The 14,662-nt window shown below is 36.0% G+C and overlaps 1 protein-coding gene across 2 annotated transcripts in view; it reads right to left on the bottom strand.

Annotated features, from left to right (window-relative positions):
- The window catches only part of GPATCH2 (G-patch domain containing 2), a 182,921-nt gene that overhangs the window by 35,760 nt on the left and 132,499 nt on the right, over nucleotides 1-14,662 (bottom strand). For both annotated transcript variants that reach the window (XM_058533694.1, XM_058533695.1), the window contains exon 8: nucleotides 10,954-11,024. In XM_058533694.1, coding sequence (XP_058389677.1) covers nucleotides 10,954-11,024 — 71 coding nt within the window. The remainder of the gene's footprint in view (nucleotides 1-10,953; nucleotides 11,025-14,662) is intronic.

Below are 14,662 nucleotides of genomic sequence, written 5' to 3'. Positions count from 1 at the left end.
ATCTTTCTGGTACCTAACCAAAGGTTATGGCATGAGAAACAATAAGAAATTATTTAATTGTAATTTTAAATGAGGCAGAGGGGAAGATCTTGCTAATTCTGAGAAGTTTAAAATCATATTTGAATACTGAAGTGAAAAACAAAAGGTTCAGATATCAAGTCTGGAATTTAAGAGAAAGATACAGGTTGAAGAAATAAATCTAGATGTCACTAGTATTTCTATAAAACACTTTGGTGCATTATCCCAAAGTTTAGCTGAGTGTGTGTGTGTGTGTGTGTGTTTCACTTTGGCTAATGATCTGTTGTATGCAATGATAACTCATAAACCACTCCTGTTAATTATTAAATATTGACAGTGATATGCGATAGGTACTGGTTTTTAAAATAACAATTGTATATGCTTTCATGTATTTTTTTCCTGAAAGAATTTTGTGTTTTCCTAAGTTTTTATTTATGTTTTCAAAGGTTTTAAGGTATGTAAAAATGAGAGAATGGCATGAACAAACTCAGACACACTCATTCAATACTAGGTGAGAGATAACATACACTAAAATTAAGATGAAGCTTTATAGTAGGAAAATGGACAGAGAACACTGAAGAAATGGAAGAAGGACTGGAAAATAAAACCCCATAGACTAATCAAATAGAAGTATCAGAAGGAAATAATCAATAAGATATAAGTAACATGCAAGAATGTAAGACAAGAAACATGTAACTTTAAGCACTGTGATGCAAAATCTTAGGAGACCACATCAAATGAATATGTGAGGATAATGTCATGATGAAAATTTTTACACCACTTAATATCTGACACACCTACTCTATGACAAGGGCTCCCCACAGGGAATGAAAAGCAACAAACTAAAAGGAAGATGTACAAGACTAATATCACTTGAATCAATTAGATTAAATTATACCTCTGTTAATAATTAGTGTTTGTTTAAATTCATTTACATTATACTTATGTTAAGAATCAGCCAAAAGTTTGATTATCGGACCCATTGAGTATCATATCTGAGAAGAATGAGAATATTATGTTTACAATAAACATCTGAACAAATAAAATATTTCATTAATAACTATTTGCATATGATGGAATGGCATGTCATGATGAGCATTGATCATGGTAACTGAATCCTGGGGGGAGATGTATGAAGAGTGAGAAGCAAGTTAAGAAGTCCAAAGGAACTGGTGCAACCACTATGGAAAACAGTATGGAAATTCCTCAAAAAATTAAGAATAGAACTACCATACGATCCAGCTATTCCACTGCTGAGTATTTATCCAAAGAACATGAAAACACAAATGTGTGAAGATATATGCACCCCTATGTTCATTACAGCATTACTCACAATACCCAAGACTCGTAAACAACCTAAGTGCCCATCAAGGGAAGAATGGATAAAGATGTGGTATACATACACAACGGAATACTACTCAGCTATAAAGGATGAATTCTTGCCATTTGTGACAACATGGATGGACCTTGAGGGTATTATGCTAAGCGAAATAAGTCAGAGGGAGAAAGTCAAATACCTGTGATCTCACTCATAAATAGAAGATAAAAACCACCACCACCACAACAAACAATCACACAGAGACAGAGATTGGATTGGTGGTTACCAGAGGAGAAGGGGGGAGGGAGGAGGGTGAAAGGGGTGATTAGGCACAATGTGTGTGCTGATGGATGGTAATTAATCTTTGGATGGTGAACATGATGTAGTCTACATAGAAATCGAAATATAATGATGTACACCTGAAATTTATATAATGTTATAAACTAATGTTACCTCAACTAAAAAAAAAAGAAATGAAAAAGAAAAAAAAAAAAAAGAAATCCAAAGGAACACTGATCTTTTAGGAGGAGGAGGAATAGGATACCTTGAAAACCAGAGTCTATTGTTGATGAAGTAGAACTTCCCGAGAGAACCAACAGAAATTATGAAAGTGAGTTCTTTGTTTCAAGGATACTTTCATAGGTTGTCACCTCCTTGGGACTCTTAGACATAAAACAGTCTAAGAGTTAAAAAAGACACAATTCCCCTGCACCCATGATTGATTTAAAGACCCTTGGGGCCGGCCCAGTGGCGTAGCGGTTAAGTTGGCGCATTCCGCTTCAGTGACCCAGGGTTCGTGGGTTCTGATTCCGGGGCTGGACCTACTCACTGCTCATCAAGCCATGCTGAGGCGGCATCCCATATAGAAGAGCTACAACTCTACAACTATGATACACAACTGTGTACTGGGGCTTTGGGGAGAAAAAAAAAAAAGAAAAGAAAAAGAGGAAGATGGGCAACAGATGTTAGCGCAGGGCCAATCTTACTCAAAAAAAAAAAAAAGAAACAAAAAAATTAAATAAAGACCCTGATGAACATTAAAGTGAATGTGGCAAAAAAAGGAGAAATGGCCTATATTGGACACCCAGAAAACTACCAAATTGCAGTATAGTTAGTGGCATTGGTAAATATGTCCCTAAAACACTCCTACAGAGATTGTGAAAATTTCCCCGGGGAGCTGAGGGTGAGATGTACTACACTTCAAAGGCTAAAGTCATGGCTGCACAGCCCTTTATCATCTAGACCTCCAGTGAGGGATGGCTACCTCAAGAGCATGCCATAGTCACGCACTTCAGCATCTCAGCTTTGAGTTGTTAACAGCAGACCACTTGTGCATTTATCTGTTCTTACCTGCCTGGTATGTTTTGGGAGTAAATGATCCTAAAATTTATTGATTTAATGCATTACAGTTTTCTTCTCTAATCTTTCTGTTTTTCCACAAGTTGAGAAAGGGAAGTGCAGTCATTCATCCAAAAGGGTTCAGAAAAGTCAAGGCAATATTAAAAATACTAAGAAAGAAAATGGCTTTTAAGGGAGTAACATGGAAAAATAAATAAGGAAGGTGAAGAATTTTTATCTTGCACTTAAAATTAAACTTGAGTAAGTCTTTCTTTGTTTATTTCACCTTTACAAATTGCCCTACACCTAACACAACTGATACCCTCGGAGAGACAAGAAAATACACCACATCCACAAAACAAGACAAGGAGGATAGACGAAAGGAATGTTCAACAAACAAGGAGAGCTCTTGGAAATGAAAAGTGTAAGAGAAGTTTTTTTTTAATCAATAAAAGATTTGGGATATAACAATGGTAAAATTGCACAGAAATCTTTGAAGAAGACAACAATATATAAAAGAAAATTTTTAAAAAATTGGAGGATCATTTGAGAGTGCTCCAACATCCAAATAATAGGAGAACAGAGAACATGGCAACCACTGAGAACGCAAAGATATCCAATGTCTTCAAAATCCTGAGGCAAAATGGGTTTCCAAACCAGAATTCAATTCCCAGCTAAACCAATCAATGTGAGACTGAAATAAAGAGATTTTCAAATATGCAAAGTCCCACAAATTTAACCACACCTGTTCTCTTCCCCAGAAAGCTCAGGAAAAATAACAGTGTGGGATCCAAGGAACAAGAAATCCCACATGGGAGAGAGATGAAGAAAATCCCAGGACAATAGTGAAGAGAGATCCCAGGACATCAGATGTGCAGCAGGTCCAGACAGCAAACGGTCCAGAATGGATCTGAAAAATGGAGGGCTTCAAGAGGTAGGCCATGAAGAACAAGATCCGAGAGGAGTTATACTCCTGTGTACAGGTGGGTGATGAACTGGGGACAGGCACAGAGAAAACAAGGCAAATGAAAAACAAGACCATTATCTCCACCACAACAGAAAAGTTATACATCTATGAATAATATCTACACCATAATCGTATTAATGCAAACAATGAATATTGATTTGGTCTGAATATTATGATATAACTATTAGGGAGAAGGAGGGAAAGCAATGCAGATATGGTGTGTGTGTGTGGAGGGCACACAGCAGGAAGTTAAGAAATTAAAGAAGCAATAGTATAAGCATGTAATTTAGGTCAATACCAGAAGAAATAGCTGAGAGTTGAAAGTGGTTTCCTTTGGGGGTAAAATTAGGAAATGGGGAAGGATAGGCCTGGGGCCTGCTGTACTCTAATCTAAGTCTTGTAGAATGATTTGACATTCTAAACTATGTACAAGAAAAATAAAACAAATAAACAAAATTTAACAAGTGCTTAGGAAACACACAGATGGAAATAATACCATACTTGTAGTAACAGCTGACATTTGAGCTTTTACATTTTAAATGCTTCATAGGCATTAACTCGTGTATTCCTTACAACAAAGCTATGAGGCAGGTACTACCATTTTCTCTGTCTTACAGATAAGTAAACCGAGGGACAGAGAGGTTAAGTATTTTGCTCAGGATCACCCAGCTAGTAAATGGTAAACTGGCATTAGAAGTCACGCATTCTAATTCCAGATGCTGCACATTTAATCAGTGTACTCTATTGCCACGGAATCCATTTTAAATTCATTCTATAAATAGTTACGCAACGTTTATTGCCTATGGTATCAGGCACTGTCTTTTTTAAATTATTTTTTTTAATTGAAAGTGGTTCTCTTTTTTTTATTGATGTATAATTGATATACAACATTATATTAGTTTCAGGTGTACAACATAATGATTCAATATGTGTATATATTGCAAAATGATCACCACAAGTCTAGTTAATATCTGTCACAATACATAGTTAGGAAATTTTTTCTTATGATGACAACTTTTAAGATTCACTCTCTTAGCAACTTCCAAATATGCAATACAGTATTATTAACTATAGTCACCATGCTGTACACTACATCCCCATGACTTATTTATTTTACTAACTGGAAGTGTGTACCTTTTGACTCCCTTCACCCATTTCACCCACTCCCCACATTCCTCCTCTGGCAACCACCAACCTGTTCTCTGTATCTTTGAGCTTGTTTTTTTTTTCTTTTTAGATTCCACATATAAATAGAATAAGTGAGATCAAAAGGTATTTGTCCTTGTTCAACTTATTTCACTTAGCATAATGCCGTCAAGGCCCATTCATGGTGTCACAAATGGCAAGGTTTAATTCTTTTTTATGGCAGACTAATAATATTCCACTGTGTAAATATATATATATAAAATGTGCTTATTTATTCATCTTTCAATGGACACTTAGGTTGTTTCCATATCTTGGCTATTGTAAACTTTCTTTTTCTTCGGATAAGTACCCAGAAATGGGATTGCTGGATCATGTGGTAGTTCTATTTTTAATTTTTTGAGGAACCTCCATACTGTTTTCCATAGTGGCTGCAACAATTTACGTTCGCACCAACAGTGCACAAGGGTTCCCTTTTCTCCACATCCTCGTGCAACAGTGTTTTTGGTACTGGGGATACATGAGTGAGTACAGCAAAGACCTTGCCCTCATGAAGCTTCAAGAGAGGGGTAACAGAGACAATAAGGAAGACACACAAGCAGAGTATGATGGCATTGGTGGAGTGAGCCTTTGTTACATTGAGCAGTGATTTGAGGGAAATGGGGAGCAAGCCATGTGACAGCTGTAGGGAGAGTGTTCTAGGCAGAGGGAACAGGAAATGCAAGGACCCTGAGATGTGAGTGGGGTGGTGTGCTGGAGACCACTGTGCCTGAAGCAGATCAATAAGAGTTAGAGGGGGAGGAGATGAGGTCAGGGAGGAAGCAAAGAAGGGCAGGGCCAGATCACAGATGGCCTTGTAGGCCGAGATAAGGATTTCGGCTTTTACTTGGAATGAAACAAAAAGCCACTGAGGATTTTATTAAAAAATTTTTTTGGAAAGATCTTTATTGAGGTGTAGTTGACATAGGCAAACTGCACACATTTAAAGTATGCAATTGATAAGTTTTGCAGTATGGATACATATGTGAAACCACCACCATGATCAAAATACCGTAGATACTCATCATCTCAACGGTTTCTTTACAACGGTTTGTCGTCCTTCCCTCCCCACCTCCCTGGCTCCCATCCCACATCCAGGCAACAACTGCTGTGCTTCCTGCCACTATATGTTAGTCTACATTCCCTCAAATTTTATATAAATGCATCGTGTGTATCAAGTCTTCATTCCTTTTTATTGCTGAGTCGTATTCCACAGTGTGAATAGACTAGGTTGTTTATCCATTTACTTGTCGATGAACATTTGGGTTGTTTCTTTTTTTAACTATTACGAATAAAGCTAAGAGTGCTTGTGTACAAATCCTTTAAGTATTCACATGGACCATATAGTAGGTCTATGTTTAGCACTTTAAAAAACTTCCAAATTGTTTTCCAGAGCGTTTGTACTATTTTACATTTGCCATTACAATTCCATTTCCTTTACATTCTGTATGGTCAGCCTTTTTCATTTTAGCCATTGTAATAGGTGTGAGTGGTACTTTATTGTAGTTTTACTTTATATTTTCCTAATGAATAATGACGTTTAACATCCTTTCATGTGCATATTTGCCATCCACATATCTTTTTTGGCAAGGTGTCTATTCAAACTTTTGCTTAGTTTTTAATTGAGTTGATTTCTTACAAACGAATTTTTAGGGTTCTTTATATATTCTTGATGTGAGTCTTTTATCAGACATATGATCTGCAAATATTTTCTTCCAGTCTGTGGCTTGTCTTTTTATTCTCTCAACAGTGTCTTTTGAAGAGCAGAAGTTTTCAATTTGATTAAGTCCAATTTATCAATTTGTTCTTTCACGGATTGTGTTTTGGGGTTCTCTCTAAAAGTCTTTGCCTAATCCAAGGTCACAAAGATTTTATCCTGTGTTTTCTTGAACTTTTATATTTTTAGGTTTTGTATTTAGGTCTATGATCCGTTTAAGTTTTCTGTATGGTATGAGGTATGGATCCAAGCTAATTTTTTTTTGCAAATGGATATCCGGTTGTTTCGTTACCATTTGTTGAAAACACTGTTGTTTCACCACTGAATTGCCTTTGTACTCTGTCAAAAATCAGTTGTCTGCATGTGTGTGGGTGCATTTCTTCACTCTGTGCTCTATTCCATCGATCTATTTTTCTAGCTTCACACCAGTACCACACTTTCTTGATTACTATAGCTTTATAAATCTTGAAGTCAGGTAGTGTTAGCCTTGCAACTACCTGCAAACTTTTTTTAAAGTTTGGCCAAGTCCTTTGCATTTCCACACGAATTTTAGAATTAGCTTGTCAATTTCTATAAAACAGCCTGATGAGATTTTCACTTGGATTGTATTAAATCTATTGATAAATTCTGAGAGAACTGACATCTTAAGAATATTGTGTCTCCTGACCCATGAACCAAGTATAGCTCTCCAGTTATGTGGGTCTTCTTTAGTATCTCTCAGCAATGTTTTCATCCATCAAAAAATATCATGAAATGTTTAGGGATAAATCTGATAAAATATGTGTAAGACCTATACAATGAAAACTATAAAACACCGCTGACAAAAACTGAAAAAGACCTAAATATTTGGTTCTTAATTATATGTCCTATTTCTCGTTTCATATTGTTAATATCTTCTTGTATCTCTTTTAGTTAATATTTATTATGCTAATTTAAAATATTTTGACTTGTTTGTTCTAATATTTTTGCTTCTAATATTGTTCTAATATTGTTGGAATCTGTAATCCAATATATTATTTTTCTTCTGAAATGGTTGTTCTCAAATGTCTTATTATCTTGTCCTACCAGGCAGTGCTACGGGGAAGGACAGTCTGCTGTGTCAGCCCCAAGTTGTTCAGCGACTGGGACTGAATGAATCTTACTTAGAGTAGCGAGACCCTGACACCAGAAGACCACAGTCATCACACCCCGCCTCACAAAATAACTCCTATGGTCAGGAAAGCTCTCTCTCCCTCTCCTCCCACTCAGAGAGAACTAGAAGTGTAATTCTCCAGCTCCACAGTTGCAAGGGCTGGAGTGAAGACATGATAATTTGTCACCTAGTCTCATCAAGTTTTCCCATTCTCTCTATTTTTTCTCCCCCCTTTCTTGACTTATTTTAAATGGATTTTTGGGGAATAATATTTTAATTCCATCCCTTGCAACTGGTTTGGAAGTTACATACTCCATTTCTATTGATTTAGTATTTGTTCTTGATATTTTACCATGAATACTTAATATAGTCTTATCAAGTGTCAATCTCTTAAAACACCAATAAAACAAACATCTTAAACAATTCAAGGACCTTAGATTGGACTTTAACTATAATCACCAATACTGCCAATTTAATATGCTATTGATGTCCACTATTTTAGATTATCTTTTGAAAAGTCCTACAAATTACATATTATTATTATTTTCACTTTCTATAAACAATGGTTGTTTAAATTTACCTAAATTTTTTTTTTTGTGAGGAAGATCAGCCCTGCGCTAACATCTGCCAATCCTCCTCTTTTTTTTTTTTGTTTGTTTGTTTGTATATATATATTTTCTATTGATGGTTTAATAGTTTTTAACATTGTGAAATTTTGGGTTGTACATTTTTGTTTGTCCATCACCATATATATGACTCCCTTCACCCCTTGTGCCCACCCCCCACCCCCACTGCCCCTGGTAACCACAATACAGTTTTCTCTGTCCATGTGTTGGTTTATATTCCACATATGAGTGAGATCATACAGTGTTTGTCTTTCTCCTTCTGGCTTACTTCACTTAACATAATACCCTCCAGGCCCATGCATGTTGTTGCAAATGGGATGATTTTGTCTTTTTTTATGGCTGAGTAGTATTCCATTGTATACACATACCACATTTTCTTGATCCAATCGTCAGTCGAGGGACACTTAGGTTGCTTCCACTTCTTGGCTATAGTGAATAATGCTGCAATGAACAGAGGGGTGCATAAGCCTCTTTGGATTGTTGATTTCAGGTTCGTTGGACAGATTCCCAGTAGTGGGATGGCTGCATCATAGGGCATCTCTATTTTTAATTCTTTGAGGAATCTCCATACCATTTTCCATAGAGGCTGCACCAGTTTGCATTCCCACCAGCTGTGTATGAGGGTTCCTGTTTCTCCACATCCTCTCCAACATTTGTTCTCCTCTTTTTTTTGCTGAGGAAGATTGGCCCTGGGCTAAAATCCATGCCCATCTTCCTCTACTTTATATGGGAGGCAGCCACAGCACGGCTTGACAAGCAGTGCGTCAGTGCACGCCCGGGATCCAAACTGGCGAACCTGGGGCTGCCGCAACAGAGTGTGCACACCCAACCACTTGCGCCACCGGGCCGGCCCCATAAATTTACCTAAATCTTTATCAATTTATTGGGTCTGCATTCATTCTTGCATCTCAGACTTTCCTTGGGAGATCATTTTTTTGAAACACATCCTTTAAAAATTCTTCTAGCCAAGGTCTGTTGGTAGTAAACTTTCTTAGTTTATAAAAATCTTAAAATGTCTTTACTTCATCTTCACACATGAAAGATGTTTTTCTAGGTACATAGTTCTAGGCTGACAATGTATTTTCACTCAGTGCTCTGAAGATGAGTCCACTGTCTTCTGGTTTCATTGTTGCTACTGAGAAATATGTATAGCTGTCATTCCTTTGTAGATAACTCGTCCTTTCTCTCTGGATTCTTTTACAATCTTCTTTTTGTTTCCGGTGTACTACAGTATACTACTAGGTGTGGATTTCTTTTTATATATTCTACTTGATATTCACTGTGATTTCTGTATTTGTATCTATGGATTTATAACTTTCACCAGTTTCAGGAATTCTTAGACAACATCTCTTCAACATCATGTTTTTTCAGCCTTCTCATTCTCTCCATCAAGGACTCTGATTAAATATATTTTAGACCTTCACTTGTCTCTTAACTACTTTTTCATTTTTCTATCTTTTTTATTTTTATGCTATATTCTGGCCTATTTCTTCAGATGTACCTCCATTTCACTAAATATCTCTTCACCAATCATATTCCTCATTTCTACCAATTATATGTTTTTTATTCAATTCTGCCTGATTAATTCTAATAGTGATCTGTTGCCTGCTCATTTTATTTCTATAAACATTTCATCCATAGTTATTTATAATTTGTATAAATTTTATACAGATTATAATTATAACCCATATTATAATTATAATTACAGGAATTAAAATTAACTATAATTTTAGGATTTGACATTCTTAGGAATAAATATATTAGTTTTATGTTGACTATCACTGATGGTCAAATTATTATATGTTTGACAATTTTTGACTGCCTAAATTAGGCATGCTAGATAGGATTTACATTAGCTTCTGCAGATATCTAGAGGGTTCCCAGTTGGGGTTAGTTTGTACAACATGGTACTTTAAAGCTGTATTGCTTGCTTGGGAATATTAAACACAGTGGCTACCACACCAGCAATGGGAAGCCATGGGATGCAATGGTGGCTGCTGAGGTCAATTATCTTGTTAAAAATTGAGTAAGTTAAATCGCAGGGCAGTAGTTCTGACCAATATTCTGAAAGCCATTTTCACATAAATAAAAATTAAGTCTTCAGAAACACTACATGCAAAATTTGAAAATATATTGTCTAAAACAATAAACTGGGGCAAATTCTTTCTATTAAAGAAAAAAATAACATCAACTCAGTAATATAAAATGAGCAAGAATCTAGAAGCACTTTTTAAAAAGAGGATATTTTCTATGAAATAATTTACATATTATTAGAATAAATATACATGCTGCTTTCTCATAAGGTCTAAGTACCATTAAAGTTTGGGAGAAAAGATTAATTCTACTTTTTTAAATCAAAAAATAATTATTCTCAATCCTGATCTGAAATTCATTAGTTATGAGACAGAAAATTTGTTTTATTTTAAAAATTCATTCTTTATTTTTCATCAGCTTTTTAAAATATAAGTAAAATGGTATTTTTCTTTTCATTACTAGAAATCCTGAAATAGATTCTATTAAAGAACACATCAAATATTTTAAGCTGGCTCTTTAGAACCAAAGGCAACGCAACTACAACTCACCGTATTCATATTTGTATAAAAAAATGGCACATGACTTCATGATCAGAATTAAAAGGGATTTGGAATTGCTTACCTGCTGGCTGTTTTCACAGAACAGTTTTTCTTGTGACCTCTTTCAGCGCGGTTATCTCTCAGAAGCTGATGCTATACAAAGTGTTAAGACAAAGTTGTAGAAACAAAAATATTTTCATTATATTACTCTGTAAGTAAAAAAGTATTCTCATTTAAAGGAACACTATTTGTTCACTTGCATTACCTTTTTTTTTTCCTACTGGTTTCTCATAAAACAAAGACTACTACTTTTGTTAGCGATGCCACTGACATTCTTGTAAAAATCTTAATGGAAGTTGGCAATCCATTGCTTCCCTGACAGCTAACTTGCCCTCAGAGTCACTTAATATACAGTCCAGAGCTGAAGGACTAGAACTCAGTTCAAATTCTGGGTCTCTGCAGTGGTCCTGGTTAAAGTAACATAACCTCTCTTATCAACAGCCTCTACCACTGCATTCAGCCGTGAATTTTTTGAAGCTTTGTCACCTACACTGATATAAAAGATCTTATATTATTTTCTCTGTGTTTACTGGCCTAACATGGTAAAGAAACATACTTAAAACAAAATTATTGGCTTGGAAATATATAATTAGGAATATATATATTTGATTCCCTCCTCAAAATGTGTCAGCCTCCACTTCCCTGCACACTTGTTTTACCTAATTAACTGCAAAGAAAAAAATAGTACTCTTTACTATGTGTTCACTCAAACTGTAGCTTATCTTATTTATGCAGAAATATGATTATACGTAAGACTGGGCTAAAAAGGAGTTGTACAGCATATTAGAAATTAACCCTAACAAAAACAGAAATCTTAGAAGTAATAGGGTGGATCTGGGTTCTAATCCCAGCTGTGCCAGGAACTAACAAGTCATTAGGTTTTAATCATAGATCTACCATTTACAAGCTGTGTAACCTTACGCCAAGTATTTAACCTCTCTAAGTCCCGGTCTCCATCTGTAAAATGGAGATAATGATAATATCTACCTGGAAGGCTGCTGTGAGTGGTAACTTAGAGAAACCATGTAAAATGCTTAGCACTTGGACCAGAATATAAGAAGTGCTGAGAAAATGGTTCAAATGCTACGATTATGATTATACTTAATGAGCCCGGTTGTCAATGTGTATTGTCTGACCTGCATCAATAACTTTTAATGAAATAATTGCTTTGAACTGTTTAATGACATCATTTAGAATCAATTATTAGCAATATTTGGCCATCTTTGAGAAGGAAGAGAACTTAATTAGATCACCAAGAATGTGGTTTCATCGTTTGTTCTTTCAGGAATGTCTTAACTAAACAAGTATACCTTAAACTTCTCTTAAATATCTACTTCTTTCCATTCCGATTACCACCATCCTAGTCCAGAACATCATTTTCTCTCACCTGTAACAGCCTCTGAACTGGCCTTCCTGCCTCTAGCTTTGCTCCCAACTAAGCCATTCCCCACACTGCAGCCAGTAACGCTAAAATTAGATCTCATTACGTTCCTTTCTTCAGATAAACTTGAAAATCTTGTACAAGGCTTTCACGGCCCTTCATAATTTCATTATGTTTCTAAACTCATGATTTATTACACTTCCTCCCACCCCCAACCTAACCTCCTTACTTTTTTTTTTTTTTTTTTTGTGAGGAGATCAGCCCTGAGCTAACATCCGCCAATCCTCCTCCTTTTTTGCTGAGGAAGACGGCCCTGGGCTAACATCGGTGCCCATCTTCCTCCACTTTATATGGGACGCCGCCACAGCATGGCTTACAAGCAGTGCGTCGGTGCGCGCCCGGGATCCGAACCAGCGAACCCCGGGCCGCCGCAGCGGAGCGCGCGCACCTAACCGCCTGCGCCACCGGGCCGGCCCCAACCTCCTTACTTTTAAATGCTATATCCCAGCCATAATGAACCTTTTAGTTTGGGGCGTATCCACGTTGTGGCTCGCATTTGGCTTCAGTTATTCAATCTGCCTGCGTCTCCAGGGTCCAGCACGGTGTCTGGAATGTTTTTAGTGTTCAATAAATATTTGTTGAATGAGTGAATAAACGAGATAAATAGTGAGTGAGATCTAGTATCTGCTGTGTAGCTGAAGCCATATCTCATTATTACTCCTTATAGAAAATAGCAATCATTTTTCTTAAGTCCATTAATCTGAAAGTGTTTCAACTTAGAAACACTTCGTACCATGAAGACGAAATTGTTTCTGAAAATAAAAAAATTAATTGCTTTGGCATTTCTAAGTCTAGTGCCTTTAAAAAATATATACAAACCAACATTTGTGACACAGATAGGTAGAGGCGACATGATGAAATCTCTACCTCCACTTTATAAATTAATAGTGGCAGTTAACTAAATTTTCTAATTTTAAGATAAAAGACAGATATTTGAACATTATTCCTAAGGTTTGTGTTACAACAGTTAAAATAAAAGACTCAAAGTCCCAAACATAATGTTCTGAAACAAGAAAAGAATTCTATAGTTTAGTTTTGAAAAATGCAACTCTAATGGCCAACTAAGTATTAGGTTGTACCTACTAGTTCTCAGAGATGCCACTACTTGGATGAACTTAAAGGAGAGAGAACCCTCTCTGAACTCTGATATTAGAGCTCCTTCTATTGGATTCATATGAGAATTTCTTTTCTTCCTCAAATTTATAGTTTTGATGGGCTGTGTATACAGAGACAAATGTTAGAATTATTTAATACAATGCACCTATATTAAGAAGCCATCACAAAATTTTCTTACTTTATCCATAAAATTATAAATCTGGGTGTACCTTTGCAAATTTAAAATCAAGCTCAGACACAAAATACAGACTCAGATCTCCGGGTCATGAGTCGAACAAGTTAATATGGGACCCTAGATCTTTAAAGGGGCAAAGATGCAAAAGTTAATCCAGAGTGTTATTAGAATAGAAAACATATTTGTATTAGAAAGATTCCCAACATGTTTCTGCTATACCCCAAAGAACTAAAAAAGGTGGGGAGGGGAATCAGGTCATGACTTAATGATAAAAGACACAAGAATCCTTGAGCTCTGCTCTAATAAGCAGAAATAGGTCATCAGGTTTTGAGAAATTCTTCATTCATCTCATTGGTAATTTTTCTGTTTCCTTGGACTCCTATCAGTGTCACAAGTGAGGTCACTTTTCAGGATTCTGACTCAACAATGTCACCTCTGATTAAAAATAGAACTTTGATTCTGGTGCGAAGTGCTTCTTACCTTCCAACTTTCAGATTGCTGGACTTAGGCCAAACGGAGATACAATTCCCTTATTAGTGACCTGCAGATGTATATTAAAAAATGACTCATATAAGAATTACATTAAAATTCATAAACACAAAACCTAGTACAACGTGAGGTTTATAAAAGGTATACGATTTAAAAAATTGCTGAATTAAACCAGGAAGAGAGTGTTCCTTGTGGATAATGGTTCTTACTGTTATAGAAAGGGAGCTAAGGATTTCTGTGGTTATTCATGATGTTTTTACAAGATTATTAAAAGTTCCAAATGCCTAATACAAGAAGCAGCAGCAAAGGGCAGAATTCGTATTGCACTGCAATCCTCTCTTTACTACCTGATACTCAGAAGGCATTCAAACTCAGGAACGTTTCTATTAGCAGTCAATTTACAGGTAACTCTTCAAATGCCTACAAAATAATTTCAAGTCTCTTCACACTTGGCCTCTCAGTGTCCTGAACCTTAAAAGGAGAACTAAGTAACATCTAAACTATGATCTA

The sequence above is a fragment of the Diceros bicornis genome, chromosome 38, assembly GCF_020826845.1.
Source record: "Diceros bicornis minor isolate mBicDic1 chromosome 38, mDicBic1.mat.cur, whole genome shotgun sequence".
NCBI classification, from domain to species: Eukaryota; Metazoa; Chordata; class Mammalia; order Perissodactyla; family Rhinocerotidae; genus Diceros; species Diceros bicornis.
The sequence above is the reverse complement of the archived record's forward strand: the minus strand, read 5'-3'. Positions and strand labels throughout refer to the sequence as shown.